We start from the raw sequence: 20,324 nt of genomic DNA, 5'->3' as shown, positions 1-20,324 counted from the left end.
GCACCTTTTAATTTCACTGCAGGTGGTTGAATAGGGCAACCCCCCCCCAGACCAAGGTGTGGAACTGGAATTAAGAAAGGGCTCTTCTAATTTTCTTATTAGTTTTGATTGCAAGCTGTCAAAGACCACATCTGGACATAACAAGTCAAAATTTGTCTTAAACCATGGTTTGATAGGAATGGATTTGCTCCTCTCTGCTGCCGTCCTACCACATAGGTCTCTATTCTGCCCCTTGTGAGCTTGGTTCTCTCTAGTCGGAGTGTTTGTTTCAAAGAAAACCAAGGTTTATTTCTGGCTTGCTGATCGTAGTGGGTTGAAACAAGGCAAGGCATAATATCGCTTCTTTGAGATGTGCCAGGATGGGAGACGGGGAGCATGTTCATGAGCAAAGCAAAGCACATTTTAAGACAAACCTGACTTCTTGCAATGTACAAACCTGACCAATATCCTGATTTTCTGCTACCCAGAACGATGTGTGCGTAAGATTGCAACCATGGTTATCTTATCATGGAATGCGAGGAGGGTGAAAATGCCTGTTACACCAAAGGCTTTGGTTCTGTGCACACCTCAAAGCAAGCATGTACAGATAAGGCTGCAAATTCCATCAAACTTTTTTTTAAAAGTTAATGGTAAGTTTGTCAACATATTCTGTTTCTGAAGACAACACAGAACAAACTGTTGCAGACCTAATGAATATAGTGTTCAGCAAGCCAAGCAGAGCTTGCAGCAACATGGAGTGGTGTCCGACAGGAGGATGCTCTGAGAGTGATCATTTATAGTGGATATTACCTGACCTGAATGTCTCTATTTTCAACTCTGTTGGAATGTATGTTAATGCTGTGGAAACTTATACCGACCATAGAGAGCAACAAGTCACCAGTATTTGGGTTTTTATGTACCTCTGGGAAAAGCAACCTTGGCGCCAGCTTGCCTCTTTATTTGGAAATGTGCTTGCAAACCAGGTCCTGGCATTCCTTCTAAGGGCTTTTTCAGCCCCCCAAGCAACTAGGGTCTTGGATTCTACTGGCCCCATGGGAGTGTGCTGCCTGAGTGACAGGAGAAAGCTTCGAGGAGTTTATGATCTGCTGGTTTGCGAAAAAAATCCATGACGATATTTCAGCCACTCTCTGCCAGCCCAAGAAGCCAGATGATTAAGCCATTAAAACCAAAACCGCTGCAGCGACAGTCATCTGTGCTGCCCTTGTAGGTTTTTTATTTAAAAAACGAATCTCCCAGAGCAGGCAGGATCACAGGTCTCATCCCTGCTTCAGTCTGGCAACCAGCACATGGAGAAATCTCATGCAGTTTCTCTAAGGTAAAGGTAAAGGGACCCCTGACCATAAGGTCCAGTTGTGACCGACTTTGCAACGCTCATCTCACTTTATTGGCCGAGGGAGCCGGCATACAGCTTCCAGGTCATGTGGCCAGCATGACTAAGCCACTACTGGCGAACTAGAGCAGCGCACGGAAACGCCATTTACCTTCCCGCTGGAGTGGTACCTATTTATCTACTTGCACTTTGATGTGCTTACGAACTGCTAGGTTGGCAGGAGCTGGGAGCGAGCAACGGGAGCTCACCCCGTCGCGGGGATTCAAACCACCGACCTTCTGATCGGCAAGTCCTAGGCTCTGTGGTTTAACCCACAGCGCCACCTGTGTCCCAGGCAGTTTCTCTACCATTCCAAAGCATGGTCCAAGGGAAGGGAATCCTCCCTCTGCTAAAAAAAAACAAAATCAGGAATTTGTGGAAGCTAATGTGCCAAATAAGGGATGCAGGTGGCGCTGTGGTTTAAACCACTGAGCCTAGGGCTTGCCGATCAGAATGTCACCGGTTCAAATCCCCACAACGGGGTGAGCTCCCATTGCTCGGTCGCTGTGCCTGCCAACCTAGCAGTTCGAAAGCACACCAGTGCAAGTAGATAAATAGGTACTGCTCTGGCAGCAAAGTAAACGGCGTTTCCGTGTGCTGCTCTGGTTCACTAGAAACGGCTTAGTCATGCTGGCCACATGTCCCGGAAGCTGTACACCGGCTCCCTCGGCCAGTAAAGCGAGATGAGCGTCGCAACCCCAGAGTCGTCCACAACTGGACCTAACGGTCAGAGGGGTCCCTTTACCTTTACCTAATGTACCAAATGTGCATGCAGAAAAATAAGGTCTTTATGACCTATTTGTGATATAAGGCCCCCTTATTATTAAGCCCCCTCAATCTATTGTGCTGACTCTACATCCTTCTTTTAGTTACGCTAGATAGGGTGCTTCTGGCCCTCAGCTCCTCTTGTCTATTGGGGTCTCTTCCCACACAGTTTTCAAGTCCTCCACCAAACCCACACAGTTCCTTCTTTGGAGTCTGGGTGAGCTTTAAATCCCTTCCCCTTAGAATATGAACCCTATTTCATGGTTATCGTGAAATCATCTTTCAATCATCACACCAAGGGCTCATCACTTGTGCTGTGCCTAGAACACATGGTTCCGAGCAGTTTTGCGCTTGACCCAAGCTTTCTTGGCAGGGTTAGTCTGGGGGAAACCAAATTGTTGTTTGTTCCGATTGAGCGATAAAGAGTGGTTTTCCCCTGGGGTAGGTGGGTGGGTGGGGGAGGGAGAGGGAGAGAGAGAGAGAGAGCAATGAGAAGAGAGCTGAAATATACTCGGAGTCGAGAGTGGATTTCATGCTCTTTATTCAGCTCATAGTGGTGAGGAGGAATGGAAGTTACCCCAGAATGTCTGCTTTATATACATTATTACACAATGGTTCCCACGTGATTGGCTAATTCCGGGATTGTCCTGTAGGCCAATCAGGTTGCGGATTCACTTCCACCTGGAGCTGGATTGGGTGGCTCCTGTGGACCAATCAGACTGCTGCATTCTGTGTCCTATTGTTCTAGGACCAATCAGACTGCTGCATTTTGGATCCTATTCAACTCAGTACATAACAAGAGCTAAGTGTGGATAAGCCCCAACTTGTCCAAACAGTGGCAAAGGCTTCACCTGTCACAATATAGATTGTATTGGTTTGATTTGGTCCATCTTAAACCCCAAGAAACTGAGGAAGAGCAACCTGGGTTATATATCCAGATGTAACAAGCGAGTGCTTCTCTCTTTCATGCCTGGCTTTCCCACTGCTGAAAATCTTCTCTGGCACATAGTGGGGTGAAGTTTCAAATGCCTGTATTTTCCTTCCCACTGGGTTTAATTCAGTGGGGAGAAGGGGCAGGATTTGTATTAGAAAAGTCTTCTCGTTCCCTTTGTGAATTTTTGATCCAGATTGCAGCTTCCTGCAGCTGCTGTAGGTTACTTTAAAACAACAACAAAACCCACAATGACTTCAGGGTAAGCATTCCTCTGACGTAATCTGATTGAAGCCAGCCAACGCAGCAGCGATCCACAATGCGTTCCACTAAGATTTTGATTTGGGGAACAGCTCATTCTAATACAGCAATCCAATAAGGAAAATCTAATACCATATTTCCTAAGCCCTTCTAAAGCTGGCAGGACTCTGAGCCTCTGACAACATTCTGTTCTGATGGCTCTCATTCCATGCTCCTGGCCGGTTGTTGCAATGGCTGGAGAGATTTGCTTTGAATTTTGTGGGGATTTCTGCAGGCTATAGGACTCTCCCAACCTGCTGCTGTTTCACTGCCTCTAGATTTTCCCTCATAAGCTGGCTGTATGGTTGAGCGCAGAATGCAATGCTTGACAGAAATAAGAACAAGGGTTGGTGCTGACCTTTAAAGCCCTAAATGGCCTCGGTCCAGTATACCTGAAGGAGCGTCTCCACCCCCATCGTTCAGCCCGGACACTGAGGTCCAGCGCCGAGGGCCTTCTGGTGGTTCCCTCACTGTGAGAAGCCAAGTTACAGGGAATCAGGCAGAGGGCCTTCTCGGTAGTGGCACCTGCCTGTGGAACGCCCTCCCACCAGATGTCAAAGAAAAGAACAACTACTGGACTTTTAGAAGACATCTGAAGGCAGCCCTCTTTAGGGAAGCTTTTAATGTTTAATAGACTACTGTATTTTAATACTTTTTTGGAAGCCACCCAGGGTGGCTGGGGAGACCCAGCCAGATTGGCGGGGTATAAATAATAAATTATTATTATTATTATTATTATTATTATTATTATTATTATTACAGTGGTACCTCGGGTTACATACACTTCAGGTTACATACGCTTCAGGTTACAGACTCCGCTAACCCAGAAATAGTGCTTCAGGTTAAGAACAGGATGAGAACAGAAATCGTGCTCCGGAGGAGCAGCAGCAGCAGGAGGCCCCATTAGCTAAAGTGGTGCTTCAGGTTAAGAACAGTTTCAGGTTAAGAACGGACCTCTGGTACTAATTGAGTACTCAACCCGAGGTACCACTGTATTATTATTATTATGTGGGATTTTGTGTAAGAATCCTGTAGCAATGCAGGAATATCAATGAAAGCATCCATGACAGATGGCCATCCAGCCATTAAATATCTAATATATATAGTATAGCTGTTAAAAGATACATGCAAATGCAGCCTGAGAATCTTATATGTAATTTGCTGTTTTTTAAAAAAATATTTTTCTATTTCGCATTTTACAATTGAATCACAAATCTAAATTTGCACATCCAATTTAAAATATCCAATCCTTATATTTGACTTTCGTTGTAGAGATACTGATGGAAAACAGGCCTCCTGCGTCGTTAGCAGCCTCAACAGCTTGTCACTGATTGACTCTACCCCTCCCATGTGTTCTTCCTCAGGTTTTGTTAATTTGTATGTTTTGTTGTAAAATGGAAAATGATAAATCAAATTATATTTACAAAAGAGAAGAGTGGATGGATGAAGGAACCAGTCAAAGCGAGGCTGATCTTCCTTTTCCTGTTTCAAAAGGAATCCCCCCCCCGCCGCCACTTGCAAGAAGGTGAGGAGGACCCACAACAAAAGCGTGTAGCAGTTTTTAAAGACTTTAGAAATTGCCTGATCTCTTAGCCAAAGCCCAAAGGCCACCCAAAAGCATCACAGAAAGAGATGGTCTACAACAGGGGTCAGCAACCTTTTCCATCCGTGGGCTGGTCCACCGTCCCTCAGACCTTGTGGGGGGCCGGACTATATTTTTTTGGGGGGGAAATGAACGATTTTCTACGCCCCACAAATAACCCAGAGATGCATTTTAAATAAAAGGACACATTCTACTCATGTAAAAACACGCTGACTCCTGGACCGTCTGCGGGCCGGATTGAGAAGGCGATTGGGCCGGATCCAGCCCCCGGGCCTTAGGTTGCCTACCCCTGGTCTACAACAGAAATTTGAGAGTGTGGATAATAATGTGTGTTGGTTGCCTTGTTCTGGCCTGCCTGGGCCATTTTTTTGAAATGGCAAATACAGTGGTACCTCGCAAGACGAAATTAATTCGTTCCGCGAGTTTTTTCTTCTTGCGAGTTTTTCGTCTTGCGAAGCACGGTTTCCCATAGGAATGCATTGAAAATCAATCAATGCGATCCTATGGGAACCGCCTTCAGACCAGGTCCGGGGACAGTCTGTCCCCCGACCTCTTCTGAAGGCTGGGGGGGGCAAGGGCTTTTCTTCCCACCGCCAGCCTTCAGAAGGCTGTTCTGAAGGCTGGCGGTGGGAAGAAAAGCCCTTCTCCCCACCTCCCGCCCCGCAAGCTCCGGGGACAGGAGGGCTTCGCTGCCGCCCGCCAGCATTTTAAGATCGCCCCGGGACAGCGGAGAAGTCTCCGCTGTCCCGGGGGCTTTTAAAATGCTGGCGGTTGGGAGCAAAGCCGTTCGCCCCCCGCCAGCCATCAGAAGAGGTCCTGGTCTTCTTCTGAAGGCTGGCGGGGGCGAAAGGCTTTGCTCCCCACCACCAGCATTTAAAAGAGGTCCCCGGAGATTTCCCTATGGGCTTTCTTCTTGCGAATCAAGCCCATAGGGAAATTCGTCTGGCGAAGCACCTCGAAAAACGGAAAACTCTTTCTTCTTGCGAGTTTTCCGTCTTGCGAGGCATTCGTCTTGTGAGGTACCACTGTAATGTAATTCCTGAAACCATTGTCCCAGACCTCCCCTATTCATACACAAAATACGCTCTTTTGACTGGATTTGAAGGACTTTTAATTGAAAAGAACTATTGGAAAGGGTTTTACCAAGATATGTCCTTCAACTGCAGAGACAATATTTGGGATCATTTAAGAGAGTGGTTTCGGGATTGCTCTCTTGTACTGTTTCAGACATGTGGTTTATGTACTTAAGTATGTGTGTTTACCTTATGCATTTATGAACAGGGCTTTTTTTTCAGCCAGAACTCACTGGAACTCATTTCTGGCGCCTCTCAGGTGGGCACCATTACCATTCTAAGAGAATGAGGGAGGCATTCTAAGGACTCAGCTAAAAAAGATAAAGGACCCCTGGCAGTTAAGTCCAGTCGTGAACGACTCTGGGGTTGTGGCGCTCATCTCACTTTACTGGCCGACGGAGCCGGCGTTTGTCCACAGACAGTTTTTCCGGGTCATGTGGCCAGCATGATTAAGCCGCTTCTGGCAAACCAGAGCAGTGCACGGAAATGCCGTTTACCTTCCCGCCAGAGCAGTACCTATTAATCTACTTGCACTTTTGGTGTGCTTTCGAACTGCTAGGTTGGCAGGAGCTGGGACCGAGTAACGGGAGCTCACCCCGTTGCGGGGATTCGAACCGCCGACCTTTTTGATCAGCAAGCCCAAGGCTCAGTGGTCTAGAACAGCTGCAAATAAATGTTTTAAATGTGTTGTAAAGTGCAATATACAAATGTGACACTAGATGGCAACTGTGAGCTAGGACAAATTCAATGCATTTTTCAAAATGTTTTTTTTTATTTAAGTATTTTCACAGCATTTTTTAAATATGTGTGTAGATTACACCATGGTGAATTCCGGCACCTCTTTTTTCTAGAAAGATAGCATTGCTTATGAACATTCATTTTATTTATGACCTTAGAATTCTTATTAACACCATGAACAGAACTAATTCATTAGGGCACAAATGAAAACGATTAAAGACCAGAGCAGAGGAGATGTAAAGTAGCTCCTTTGGTGGTAGAATTCAATGTGATTAGTTAAAAGGTGAACAAGAATGCGCTCTGAGAGAGAGAAGAGAAAGACTTTTGAGGACATGCAGTGAGTCAGAGGAAGAATTTAACAGAGAGATCAGGGCTGGAATGTCAGCCTAATCTCCTGGCAATGTGTCCAGAAAGGAATTTATAAACCAGAGGTACTACTGATTCCATGCCCTCATCCTTGGTCCCAGAACCATGCCTTTGCCATTAGGAGTCTGAGCACCTAGACCAGGGGTGACAAGCGAAAGTGGACCTTCAGATGTCTCCAATTCCCACCGGCCCCAGACAGCATGGCCAATGGTCAAGGATTATGGGAGTTGTAGTTCAGTAGTGACGTAGGGTGGACCACAGGAGCAGCTTCTGCATTCATGGCATGCAGGCTGCTCGGTTTTGTAAACGGACTGCCTGCGTTGGATCTCAGAGGTGCTCTGATAGCATTGCTCCTCTCCATTCTTGGTACTTGGCAGCCCAGGCTGCAGCTGAGAGAGCGAGAGAGAGAGCATTCCTTGGGCCCTCTCTCTGGACGTGAGGCTGCTTCATACCTTCAGCTAGTGCCAGGGAGCTCTGCCAACCCAAACAGGCTGTGTCCCCTCTAGGAGGAATTCACCAAACTTGGGAGAAAAATGGGGGATGTGTCCGTCCCAGATCCACAAGGATTTATCCCTCTGCTGGGATGTTTCAAAGACATAGTGGGCTGAGCAGGACTTTTGTGTGGACATTTGGCTAAACACTAAGTGTTAGAAGTGATGTTAAGATTCCCTATTTATTTGTTTTATCTTCTTGGGGGCTAAGCCTTACTGAAACATAACTCAAAAGCCACAAGCTGATTGTTATGTTTGCAACCAGTGCCTAAAATAATGCAAGTGAGGTGTGTGTGTGTGTGTGTGTGTGTGTTTTGGGGGGGAACCTTTCCCAATATTGATAAGCACCTTCACTGAGCTCTTCTGAACAGTGTTTTCGTATTTGGTTTGGAACTCTAAAGCATCATGTCTGACCATTTTGGTTAATGCTTTATCCCGCTGTACGCAGCTTAAAACCCTACAGCTAGCTGTTTGCAAAACAAATAAGAAAAAAGGTTAAAAAGCATTGCCAAGCATTCTGATTTTTCCGCCCGTGAGAAGTGGCTCAACTGACTCACTTGTGTGAGTCAGCAGGAGTTCTTTGTTCTGTAGGCACAGATGAGACTGTAGTGTTCTTCAGGCTATATCACATAGGTAGCGTTCTGATGTAATGGCAGGTAACTCAGGTGGCTGCCGGGGTGCACTCAACTAGCTACTTAATAGCTGGAACAAGGAGTACCAACAATGTATTGTCATTTGTGTGGACATTGGGTTTTCTTAAATTACAATTTGTGGGGAAACTTAGAGCCTCCATGTCCATTCAACAGACTGATGTGTGCACAAGTAATTGTGGTATCAATACCATAAAAATAAGTGAACACCATGAGTAGGGGTGCCAACTTGAATAAAATATTGGGGGGCCCAGGTAAGCCCTGCCCCACATAACTGATCACATGACACAGTGCACACACACACACCATTTGAATGGCAATGCCCATCCACTTAGAAGTTGGCTCCTACTATAGGGTTGCCATATGTCCAGAATTTCCTGGACATACCTAGAATACTGCAGTTGGAAGCAGTGTCCGGGTGGAAATCGGAAAAATGTCCAGGGGAAATCCGGACATATGGCAACCCATGTTGGCAGCGTCATTTTTGCCAAATTTTGCTTGACAACTTTTCACATTTTGAAATATGTCAACCCTATCCTATGATCATGAGGTTAGTGAATGCGCAGCCCACATTAGAACAGCTAGTGGTGTCTGGTGCTCCATTGGGCTTGGTGCGCAATAGTAGGCAGAGCCAACTAATTCTAGTCTTGCTCCCATCCTCCTCTCTTGATACCCGGAAAACACTTGAGACTAAGGAGGAGAAGCCGACAGGTAGTTGTCATCCCTTGGACCAGTTCCAAGTGAGAAAGGAGGCAGATGGGAGCTGGCAGAGAGCAGGCTGAAGTTGGTGGGGCAGTGCCCATCATAAAACATACAGATATTGAAGTTAACCCTTTATTCAAAGAAACACCCCTTCCTAGTAGGTCTTGCCCTAACGAAGCAGTTGCAAGGACCGAAGGTCCCCGTCTTCCCACTGCTCCCTAAGTCTCATCCTTTCCCGGGACCTTCCCAAGCAACCTTAGATTTATCCACCTTGTCTGTCTTTGGGAAGGACCTCTGGGAGACCAGCAGAAAGGCAAGCTTATCGCAGCAGTGGGGCGGGGAGACTCCCTGGCTTCTTCAGCTACTTGTCTCATCTTTGCCTCTTGGCCCTTGTCCTCTCCAGCCTCTGCATCTGCCTCTGATTCTGAACTGTTCTCTGCCACAGAGTCTTCCTGCTCACCATACCCTGTTACTTCTTCAGCTTCTGACACCACCTCCTCCCAGTCTGCTCCCTCTTCTCCCTAAGGATCTGTTGTCTTGTCTCTCTTTGCTCCTCCCTCTTCATCCTCTCCATGTTCTGGGAGACCAAGCAGGAGGGGAGCTGGTCATAGCAGAAGGGGGAGATTCCTTGGCTTCTTCAGCAGCCTGTCTCCCCTCTGCCTCTTGACACTCCCCCCTCCCACTCTGCTTCTGCCTCCAATTCTGGACTGCCTTCTGCCACAGCCTCTTCCTGCTCACTAAACCCTATTATCTCTTCAGCTTCTGACACCTCCTCCTCCCATTCTGCTCCCTCTTCTCCCTCTGACCACTCACTGTCATCCCACCACTACTCCCCTGGCACTGAGCCTTCTACCACTGGAAGCTCCCACGAGGGTACCCTACCTGGTGTCTCCCACTGCTCCTCTGCATCCAGCCACTCCATGACAGCTCATTTATCTAACCATAGTTTATGGCCAGCATCACGTGTGAACAAGGTTAACTTGTTCCAAAGTTGAACAAATGCCAGGGGGGTAAAAAACTTTCCACGCCAGAGACTGTTTGGTCTACCCCTGCACATAGATTGATCACTGGTGTGTGTTAGTGTACTTCATCCAAGTTCTCCCTCTGCATTATCTGGCCTCTTTAGTCCCTTGAAATCTATGGTTTTCTGATGTGCTGCAGTTGCAGGAGGTCAGAGGTGAAGGAGAATAAAATATTATTAATGAACCAAAAATCTCTTCTGGTATTTGAAGGTACTAAGGTAAAAGGTAAAGTATCCTTGGACGGTTAAGTCCAGTCAAAGGCGACTATGGGTTTGTGGCGCTCATCTCGCTTTCAGCCCGAGGGAGCCAGCGTTTGTCCACAGACAGCTTTCCGGGTCATGTGGCCAGCATGACTAAATCGCTTCTGGTGCATGGAGGACCGTGACAAGTGTCAGAGCACACGGAAATGCTGTTTACCTTCCCGCCACAGTGGTACCTATTTATCTACTTGCACTGGCATGCTTTCGAACTGCTAGGTTGGCAGGAGCTGGGACAGAGCAACAGGAGATCACCCCTTTGTGGGGATTTGAACCGCCAACCTTCCGATCAGCAAGCCCAAGAGGCTCAGTGGTTTAGATCACAGCGCCACCCGTGTCCTTGAAGGTACTAGCAATCTTCAAGAGGCTGAGGGTGTTTTCGCGTGACCTGTTTACTGAGCATTGACTCAGACATGTTTGCAGGGAGGTTAGGCAACGTTGACCATTTAGTGAGCATTCAGGCTGATATGTTAGCAAAGAGGGTAGACCGTGTCACATCAAAACAAGTGTTACCCACACTTTCCTGTCACTTTCCTTATTGCAAACAGTCCAATCTTTTAGAGAAGCACGTTTGTTGGGTAAAAGCGCCAACCTGAATTTTCCAGTGGGTGATTGAATCGCACCCCAAAATAGTGAAAATTATAATAGTCTGGAACTGCTGCCAATCTGTTTGGGCACTAACTGAAAGCTAATGGGACAAAGCACATTATGTCCTTTGTTTAGAGAGGTGATCAGATTTTTCTGTCATAGGAACTTAGGAGCATCACAGCAGCCCCATCGCTACAGGAAGGGGAAGCTAAGCTTTTTGCCCTGCGTGAAGCCTCCAGAGGGGCATCATTGAGGCTCACAGCCTGTGTGTGTACCCAAATGCACATGCAGAGGGGCAAACTGGGTCTTTATTTCAGTGCAAGCTGAAATAAAGCCTAATTTCACCCCTACACCCATGGGCATAGCCAAGGTTGGCCAGGAAGGGGCAGCTGCCCACCCCATCAATAAAAATAAAAAAAATACATAGCTAACTGAGATTCTGACCCCACCCCCCAAAAAAGGCCTGCTCTCCCCCCCCCAACAAAAACCCTGGCTACGCCCATGCCAACATCCCAGAGCTAAGAGAAGAAAAAAGGAAAAATTACACCGAGCAGCCAGTCTTGTATGGTTAGGGTGGCTTACTTGAGCTGCACATGTAATAGATGCTTAGAACATGGGTAGGCAAACTAAGGCCCGGGGGCAGGATCCGGCCCAATTGCCTTCTAAATCCGGCCCACAGACGGTCCGGGAATCAGCGTGTTTTTACATGAGTAGAATGTGTGCTTTTATTTAAAATGCATCTCTGGGTTATTTGTGGGGCATAGGAATTCATTCAATTAAAAAAAAAAATAGTCTGGCCCCCCACCAGGTCTGAGGGACAGTGGACCGGCCCCCTGCTGAAAAAATCTGTTGACCCCTGGCTTAGAAGGTTCTTTTCTCAGTTTCTGCTTCTTTGCAGTCTGATTAATTTGAGCTGGTTTGCGGCATGCTTATCGGTTCTGATGAGAATGGGCTAGGATTCTAACAGGAACTCTTTGGAAATATTTTGATTGCTCGGCTCTGTACTATATCTGCTAGCCAGGCCCACGTCTGTCCAGGAAACTTTGAAGCAAGTGCTTGGACTACATAACTTGGATGCAACCATCAGACCTGGTACTGACAACACAGCAGAAGCAGGAATGCACACGAGTGAAGGGATGTACTTGCATTAATTCAATCAGAATTTGCCTTGACCAGCCTTCATTACAGCAATTGCTTGATTTTTACGCCTTCAGTGAGAGCTAAGCATAAGATGCAAGAGTACAGGGCCTTTTGTGTCGTCTCCTCATTTGTCCTTTTTTTCGCTTGTCTTTTCATCCCTTTCTCCCCACATCCTTGTGGATGTGTTGTTGCTTATTATCCACTGTTATAGATTTCAGAGGGAACACTGAGAAATTTTTTATTTGGGACCGCAGAAAGCTTACCAGAAAGGTTGCCTAAATATGAGCTGACACCTGTAGTACATATCACCCAGAACAGTACAGTGGTACCTCGGGTTACATACGCTTCAGGTTACATACGCTTCAGGTTACAGACTCCGCTAACCCAGAAATAGTGCTTCAGGTTAAGAACTTTGCTTCAGGATGAGAACAGAAATTGTGCTCCGGTGGCACGGTGGCAGCAGGAGGCCCCATTAGCTAAAGTGGTGCTTCAGGTTAAGAACAGTTTCAGGTTAAGTACGGACCTCCGGAAAGAATTAAGTACTTAACCCAAGGTACCACTGTATATATATAGCATAACACAGAACAGTAATTTGCATGTTTAATTCAATATGGCAGTTAAGAATCTCTTTGCAAGATGCAAGTGTGCTATTCTAGTTTCCCGTTTTCTTATGACTAAAACTCTAGCAAAAAAATACCCTTTTTAAAAAGTTGCATTTGAAGGCATTTGTCATATCTGTATCTGGAAAATTACTGCATGTGGTTTCCCTATTTTATCCCTATTCCCTATTTTATCTTTACAACAACCCTGTGAGGTGGCTAGGCTGAGAGAAACTGACTGACTGGTTCAAGGTCACTCAGTAATAAACTTCATAGCAGAGCAAGGATTGGGACCTGAGGCACTCTGGGTCGAATCCAGTACCCTCCCTGCAAAAACCATATTTGCTTTCTGTCAAACACACACACACACACACATTTAAAAGAATATGAAAAGCAATGGACTAGTTTGTAGCCTTTGTGCTTGTGGAGCTGCATTTGAAGAAGTGAAGACAAAAGCTTGTGCAACTTTCTGGCTTTCTGGCTTTTGTGCTTAGAAATCTGAAGCTATCATATGATGTTCATGGGACACTGCCTTTACAGGAATCCACTGTCACAGATTACTCTGTGTGTTAATCTCTGCTTCCAACACAAGAAGGCAAAGCATGATGGGACAATCTCTGTGCACAGTTTCACAGAAACAAGCAAATAGCTGTAGTTTGTCATGCCCGCAGCAATGTGAATTTTGCCTTGGAAGAAGTTTCCCCATGCTTCCCAGACAGGGTGCCATGGTAGCTCTCAAGCCTTGTGTTTCCCAGGGACACACAACGTTCAGTTAAATGGGTGTATTGTGTTATGAGGACTTGGGTATTAGAGCAGGCAATATGAGCTTGCAATATGGGCAAAGAAGGTAAGTTTTGTGCTTCTAGTGAATTGGGTCTGGTGGGACAGAAGACAGGGATTCCAATCTGCGGTTGTATTATGAATTAACACCACTCCATACAATTTATGCCAGTAGCTCCCTGCCCCCTAACAAATTCCAGGCTATGCTTGGGGCTTCTTTCAGGAACTGGAAGTTTCTCAGTAAATATGTCCCATTTTAGGTTGCCAGTCTGGCCAGGCTAGAACCCCTATTCTAACTTTCTTAGCATGTCATTAATCTAATGTTTATTCCGATGATACTGGGTTCCTCACACTGGTTGTGAAGACATCACCTTGTTCTGGCCCTCCGGTTTGAAGAGTAGCTTCCTATGGCGTCTCTCTATGCAAAATGAAACATTCTTCCCTATCTCCTTAAGGGAGGAATGTGGGTCCAACTCTTACCTCCCTGTCAGATAGAGGTCTCTTGCTTTCCACCGGAGCACCAGAACTACTCTGTACTCCCCAGCAATCCTATGCTCACATTCCAACACAGGTGCTCTCTGTGCATTACAATCACCAATTGGACCCCCAAAATAAGAATCACGTGGATCCCCTGTCTGATATCCTACTGGGAAGGCTACTCACTTTGTTCAGGTCCTAGCCTCTCCTCTCAGTCTCTTCTTTTCTAGGCTAAACATACCCAACTCCCTCAACTGTTCCTCATAAGGCTTGACTTCCAGACCCTTGATCATCTTGGTCGCCCTCCTCTGCACACATTCCAGCTTGTCAATATCCTTCTTAAACTGTGGCGCCCAGAACTGTACTCAGCACTCCAGATGTGGTCTGACAAAGGCGGAATAAAGGACCCCTGACCATTAGGTCCAGTCATGGCTGACTCTGGGGTTGCGGCGCTCATCTCACTTTATTGGCCGAGGGAGCCGGTGTACAGCTTCTGGGTCATGTGGCCAGCATGACCAAGCCGCTTCTGGTGAACCAGAGCAGCATACGGAAACGCCGTTTACCTTCCCACTGGAGCGGTACCTATTTATCTACTTGCACTTTGACGTGCTTTCGAACTGCTAAGTTGGCAGGAGCAGGGACCGAGCAATGGGAGCTTACCCCGTTGCGGGGATTTGAACTGCTGACCTTCTGATCGGCAAGTCCTAGGCTCTGTAGTTTAACCCACAGCGCCACCAAAGGTGGAATAGAAAGGTACTATTATTTCCCTCGCTCTGGACGCTATACGTCTGTTGATGCAGCCTAGAATAGAAATAGCTTTTTGTGCTGCTGCATCACACTGTTGACTCATGCTAAGCTTTGTGGTCTACCAAGACCCCTAGATCCTTTTCACTTGTACTAGTGGCAAGCCAGGTGTCCCCCCCCCCATCTTGTGTACAAAACTAGATTTATTCTCCCCACATCTAGTTCCCACCCATACTGCAAGAGTTTCTATTTAAGTTGGAGGAAAACTAAAAATATTTGCTTTTGTAACCAAGTTTGCTCTCTGCACCATTCTGCTGGAAGAGTTCTGTGCAACTCAAAACTTTGTTTGCAGACTCCCCATATCACTTGGAAGATGCACAACACATGCTTAGGATGCCAATTGTCTCACTAGAGGGAGGTACTGTGCTGAAAATGCTTACTTCCCAACAGTCAAGAGCTTTATTTTCTCATCCATGGCTTTCCAGCAAATGGTAACTGAGTCCCCTCCCTAATATTTGAAGAACTGTGGCTCTCTCTGTTGTCCCTCTGCTAGGACAGAGGAACTGTAACTCTATCTTTTGTAGGAAACCGCTGATGGTTTGCAGGAGCTTGCCTGCCAAATCCTGGACAGCCTGTCTCCCAACTTCTCCTTAACAGGTAACTCCCATCCTGCAGGGAAGTTTGTTCTTGTATCACAATCCTCACTGTTCCAAAAGAACTTTCGATTCTGGTGGCTGTGGAGGACATCCGTCTGCCTGAGGAATGTGTTTGTTGGGGTGCGTGTTTATGGCAGTGGTGGTGGTCTCCCTCACCTGGGGTCTTGGGGCAGACATCCTGCCGCTCGCCAGATGCACACCCTGCCAAACTATGCCTTATATAGAACCAGCCTATGAAGAAACCCCAAAACTGACCATATATGGTGAGTCTGCTGCTGCCCAGACTTCTGCGGCAGAGTGCAAAGTGCAGTCCGAGACGGTAGCTGAAGAATTTAGCTGTGGAGGAAAGGGGGGGGGGAGAGAGACCGGCCTTTTGCTGGAGCCAGTGCTCTGGTGAGCCCTGGAAGATGGAAGAGTGCAAGGAGAGAAAGCGAATGGGCAGGAAAGTCTGTATTCTCTAATCAATCGGGGCTTAGCCCCAGACATTTCAGGAAAATATGAAGGTCCCTTAAACGCATCGGTCCATCTAGCTCGGCCCCAGCACCGATCCTGCAGTTTCAGACAGGAGTCTTTCACAGCCCTACCTGGAGACGCCAGGGTCTGAACCTGGAATCCTTTGCATGCAAACTAGGCGGCAATTCTTGAGTCACAAAACAGCGCCTCAAACTTGCAAAGGCACCATTTGTATCTCATAGATGGGTGCCCCTTAAAAATTCCAGGTTGGAAATCTGGCCTGGCCCTAAGCCTGACGGTCTTTAACACAGCCAGAAACAAGAAACGAGCTAAGCTTATGGGAGTAAAAGGAAGATTCCATACATAAAGCACCACCCCTAAAGCTGTAGGATATTGAAAGGCCCGTGGTGAGCAGAGAGCCAATCCGCTTCACTGATTAGCAGGTAGTACAGTCCTTGCCAAGCCATGACACAGCTGCCTCTGCTAGGGACAGCGATGCCCATGGTTTTCTATTTTTAAATGCATTTTAATTGATTTTTTAAAAAAATAACATGGAATAACAACCTCCACATCCAACCCTACTACCTTCCCACCCAAACCACCCTCCAAACACAGATGCCTTATGGGAAAACGTTGCTTCAAAGTGTCAGGTGCGAGTGCCATTGTGAATGATGGTCTGTTGCATGTGTAAGAAAAGGATGGCCATGTTTCAATACAGTGGTACCTCAGGTTAAGTACTTAATTTGTTCCGGAGGTCCGTTCTTAACCTGAAACTGTTCTTAACCTGAAGCACCACTTTAGCTAATGGGGTCTCCTACGATTTCTGTTCTCATCCTGAAGCAAAGTTCTTAACCCGAGGTACTATTTCTAGGTTAGCGGAGTTTGTAACCTGAAGCGTCTGTAACCTGAAGAGTATGTAACCTGAGGTACCACTGTACAGTTATCCTCTTTTCCTTTCCAGCCAATGCCTTGACTTGAAAGAGTTAATCTTTCAGAGTGCCAGCATCCATACTTTCTAACTCATGGCATTTTGATGACTGAGATGTAAAATCTGAATGGCACCCCCCTCCCCAATGATTTACATGGGGCAGGGCCACAATCCAGTGGAAAATGCTTCTGCATAAGCCTTCTTAAAATGAACAGACGCTGTGTGCGTTCAGTTTTGCTAACCTTGCACAGGAGAACCTCCTGCTGGAGCTTGAATTTTGGAGAACGGGTGGGGGGCCCTCAGAAAACCCACAAGCCCCATTCCCAGTTCCCCTCTTTTAATCAAACATGCTCCCATGACTTTCTTTAAAAACCACAGTTGAAGCACCCAACGAAAGCAGTGGCCCAACATGGCCTGTTCCCCATTCTGTCCCCCTTAGTGGTACCCTAGGCCTGTCACCTGAAGTGGCTGCCTCTTGGTGCCTCTGGAGAAGAGTCAACCTCCCGACGGCTAACACACCTCAAGTCTATACCCTGAGGAGCGTCTCCACTCCCATCTTTCAGCCTAGACACTGAGGTCCAGCTCCGTGGTCCTTCTGGCAGTTCCCTCACCGCGAGAAGTGAAGTTTCGGGGAACCAGGCAGAGGGCCTTCTTGGTAGTGGCACCCTCTCAGTAGTTGTCAAGGAGATGAATAACTGCACAACTTTTAGAAGACATCTAAAGACAGCTCTGTATAGGGAAGTTTCCAAGGATAGATGTTTTGTTGTGTTTTTAATATTTTGCTGGAAGCCACCCAGAGTGGCTGGGGAAACCCCATCCTATGGATGGCTAATAATAATAATAATAATAATAATAATAATAATAATAATAATAGCTCTGTGACCACCTGCTGGTCAGCTCACAGTATGGCAGAACCGCTTGTCTCAGGCTGAACCTCCTGGTCTCTGACAGGCCTAAAACACGCAGGATGCCGTTGTTGGAAGAGAATCCCCTCCCCAAGCATTAACTGGTCTGATCCAGGCCCTCAGACAGAATATTTGTGGGGAATGGGCCTTAAAGATATATTAAGGGTGAGGAGCAGCAGGCACCACAAGCCCAAAGTAAACTAGCCATAAAAACCTCTCTTTCATCATATGAATTGGCACTACTGAAGGTGCCACATAATACCCATTTTCCGCATTTGTAAGGACTCGGGCATTTAGTGTGGCAGTTTGGAACTCCCTACCTATTGAGATCAAGCAGGGATCTTCACTGTACAGTGGTACCTCAGGTTACATACGCTTCAGGTTACATACGCTTCAGGTTACAGACTCCGCTAACCCAGAAATAGTACCTCGGGTTAAGAAATTTGCTTCAGGATGAGAACAGAAATCATGCTCCGGCGGCACGGTGGCAGCAGGAGGCCCCATTAGCTAAAGTGGTGCTTCAGGTTAAGAACAGTTTCAGGTTAAGAACAGACCTCCGGAACGAATTAAGTACAGTACTTAACCTGAGGTACCACTGTACAGTTTTCAGCACCTGCTAAAAACACTCTTTAGACTGTTTAGACAAGCCTCCCCTGGTGCTTAGAAAGCTGAGGTGATTTTAATCTACTTTAGTATTTTAACTTCAGTGTGTTTTACAATATGGTTGTTAATTTTTCACAATTTTATTTCTTTATTTTGGATTAAGTCCCACTCTGTTTTGCTCCCACCCACCCCGCAAGGAGAGAAAATGGAAAAGTGTTTTGCCAAAGGCAGATTCCAAAATCTAGAAACTGTCATTGGTAAAGAGGGACCTCTGGAGAAGGTGTTCCGGTAAGTTCTTCCCAATATGGCTGCTGTGATAGGCTTTTGTCATGAGTGGTTTAGATGGTGCCAGACCAGGGGATTGGAGCGGGCATTTTCAGATGTGAAACATGGGCTACAATCCTATGCCCATTTACCTGGAAACAGACCTCATTTAATTCAATGGGACTTGTTTCCAAACAGACATGTAGCAGCAAAAACTCAGGTTACAAGTGCTTCTCAACAACCAGGCATGAGAGAGACTCCAAACCTTCATGTGAAAAATTCCCATTTGACTGTGAATGCCTTTATCTTACCAACACTTTCATATCTGTAAAATGGGTAGAACAGTGATCTTCCTCATAAGGAAAAAACCAGCCATGATCTAAGGTTGTTAATTATGCTGGCTGCCTCTTTAGCTGTCCTAATCTCTTTCTTTCATGCACTCTTTCTTTCTTTCACGCACTTTCACAGGTGTGTGAAACCTTTGGCCCTCTAGATGTTTGCTGAACTACAACTCCCATCAGCCCCAACAAGCATGCCCAAAGGCCAGGGATGATGGGAGCTGGAGTTCAGTAACATCTGGAGGACCAAAGGTTCCCCACAGCTAGCTAGCCCATCTGTTCTTTAAGAAGGCAGTGGAGCAGCTAAGAATGTGAGTAGGGCTGTGGCTGGTTCAAATCTCACTTTCAGTCCCAAACACAGTAGGCAGCCATAGGCAAACAGCTGTTCTCCTTGCCTCAACACCTCCATCTTCAGCATGGGGAATATTGTACTGCCCTAGTAAGTGGGGCTGTTGCAAGGACTGCAGAGTCTGAGGGTGAAGAACTTCAAATGTTTGAAATGTGCTACACGAAAGAGAGGTTCTTTGATGCCTGAATTGTTCACCCTGGCAATTGATGGATCTCCATTGCCCATCATCTGTGGTACTTATCCCACCCTCTGCAGGTAACAGGATTGTCCCAGAGGTCATCATTTGAGCTTGCTTAGAGCCTGTAATTAATTACTTATTACCGTTGTTTCAGAGCGTTTGTTTCTCGCCCGCACCCCATGTCCATTTGGGGGGATTAAAGAAAAGACAACAGACCTCATCAAACAAACCCCCCCCCCCCGAGAACAGAAACAAAACAGAGTTGCCACCTTAAAAGCGATTTAGGTGTCCGTTTCTGCTAGTCCATTCCCAAACCTCCCACAGCCTGTTTCCTGAAGCCTTGTGTGGTTTTCCTCCTTGCCTTTGCCTTCCTACCTGGACATGTAGTCACATCCTCCCTATTCCCTTCTCCGAGTGAGTAGGTGCCATGAAACAAAATGCCCTGCTGTCCTGCGCAGTGCTGATGTTATTAGATTTGCAATGCAACAGGCAAAAGTCCCACTCCATTAGATTATGAAGAAACTCACAACTCTCAGTGCTGGGACACACACACACACACACACACACACACTGCTCCAAACCAGGCATTGTAGATGTCCTTACCTTATTCTTGACTTCAGCTGACATGCCATAGGCTGGGCCCCTGATGAAGTGTGTCGCAGACATGTTGCACACGTGCTGTTCTCTGCGCGGTTTGCTCTCTCTGTGTGTTTTGGTGCCTTCCTGGTGCACGGCGTGTCTGCCTCTGCGCTGCTTTCCCTGCAACTTTTAAAAACTCTTGGCTCTCCGGCTCTCCCCCTCCTCCTGCCCAAGGGGGAGTCCTTCCATTGGCCAGGCAGCATGGCCAATCGCCACCTGCCAGGGATGCTGATGTCAGCCTGTTGGTATTAAGAAATGATGGTGTCATTTTTTCCACCTTGGGGGGCTTGGGGGGCATCCAGTTCTTCTGCTGACTCAATTCCCTGATGGATGTTTTAAATATTTACAGAAGCCCTTGTCACTTCTGAGCATGTGAAAAGAGGGGAAGAGTCGATGGATCCGACTGGCAAAGCATC

At 46.7% G+C, this 20,324-nt stretch overlaps 1 protein-coding gene across 1 annotated transcript in view; it reads right to left on the bottom strand.

Moving 5' to 3' along the window:
• Positions 1-20,070, bottom strand: part of CNN1 (calponin 1) — a 38,180-nt gene extending 18,110 nt beyond the window's left edge. Inside the window, exon 1 of the mRNA XM_053370578.1 lies at positions 19,873-20,070. Within this exon, the coding sequence (XP_053226553.1) occupies positions 19,873-19,935 (63 nt within the window). The 5' untranslated portion in view covers positions 19,936-20,070. The remainder of the gene's footprint in view (positions 1-19,872) is intronic.
• Positions 20,071-20,324: the final 254 nt, after the last annotated feature.

The sequence above is a fragment of the Podarcis raffonei genome, chromosome 17 (assembly GCF_027172205.1).
Source record: "Podarcis raffonei isolate rPodRaf1 chromosome 17, rPodRaf1.pri, whole genome shotgun sequence".
NCBI lineage: Eukaryota > Metazoa > Chordata > Lepidosauria > Squamata > Lacertidae > Podarcis > Podarcis raffonei.
The sequence above is the reverse complement of the archived record's forward strand: the minus strand, read 5'-3'. Positions and strand labels throughout refer to the sequence as shown.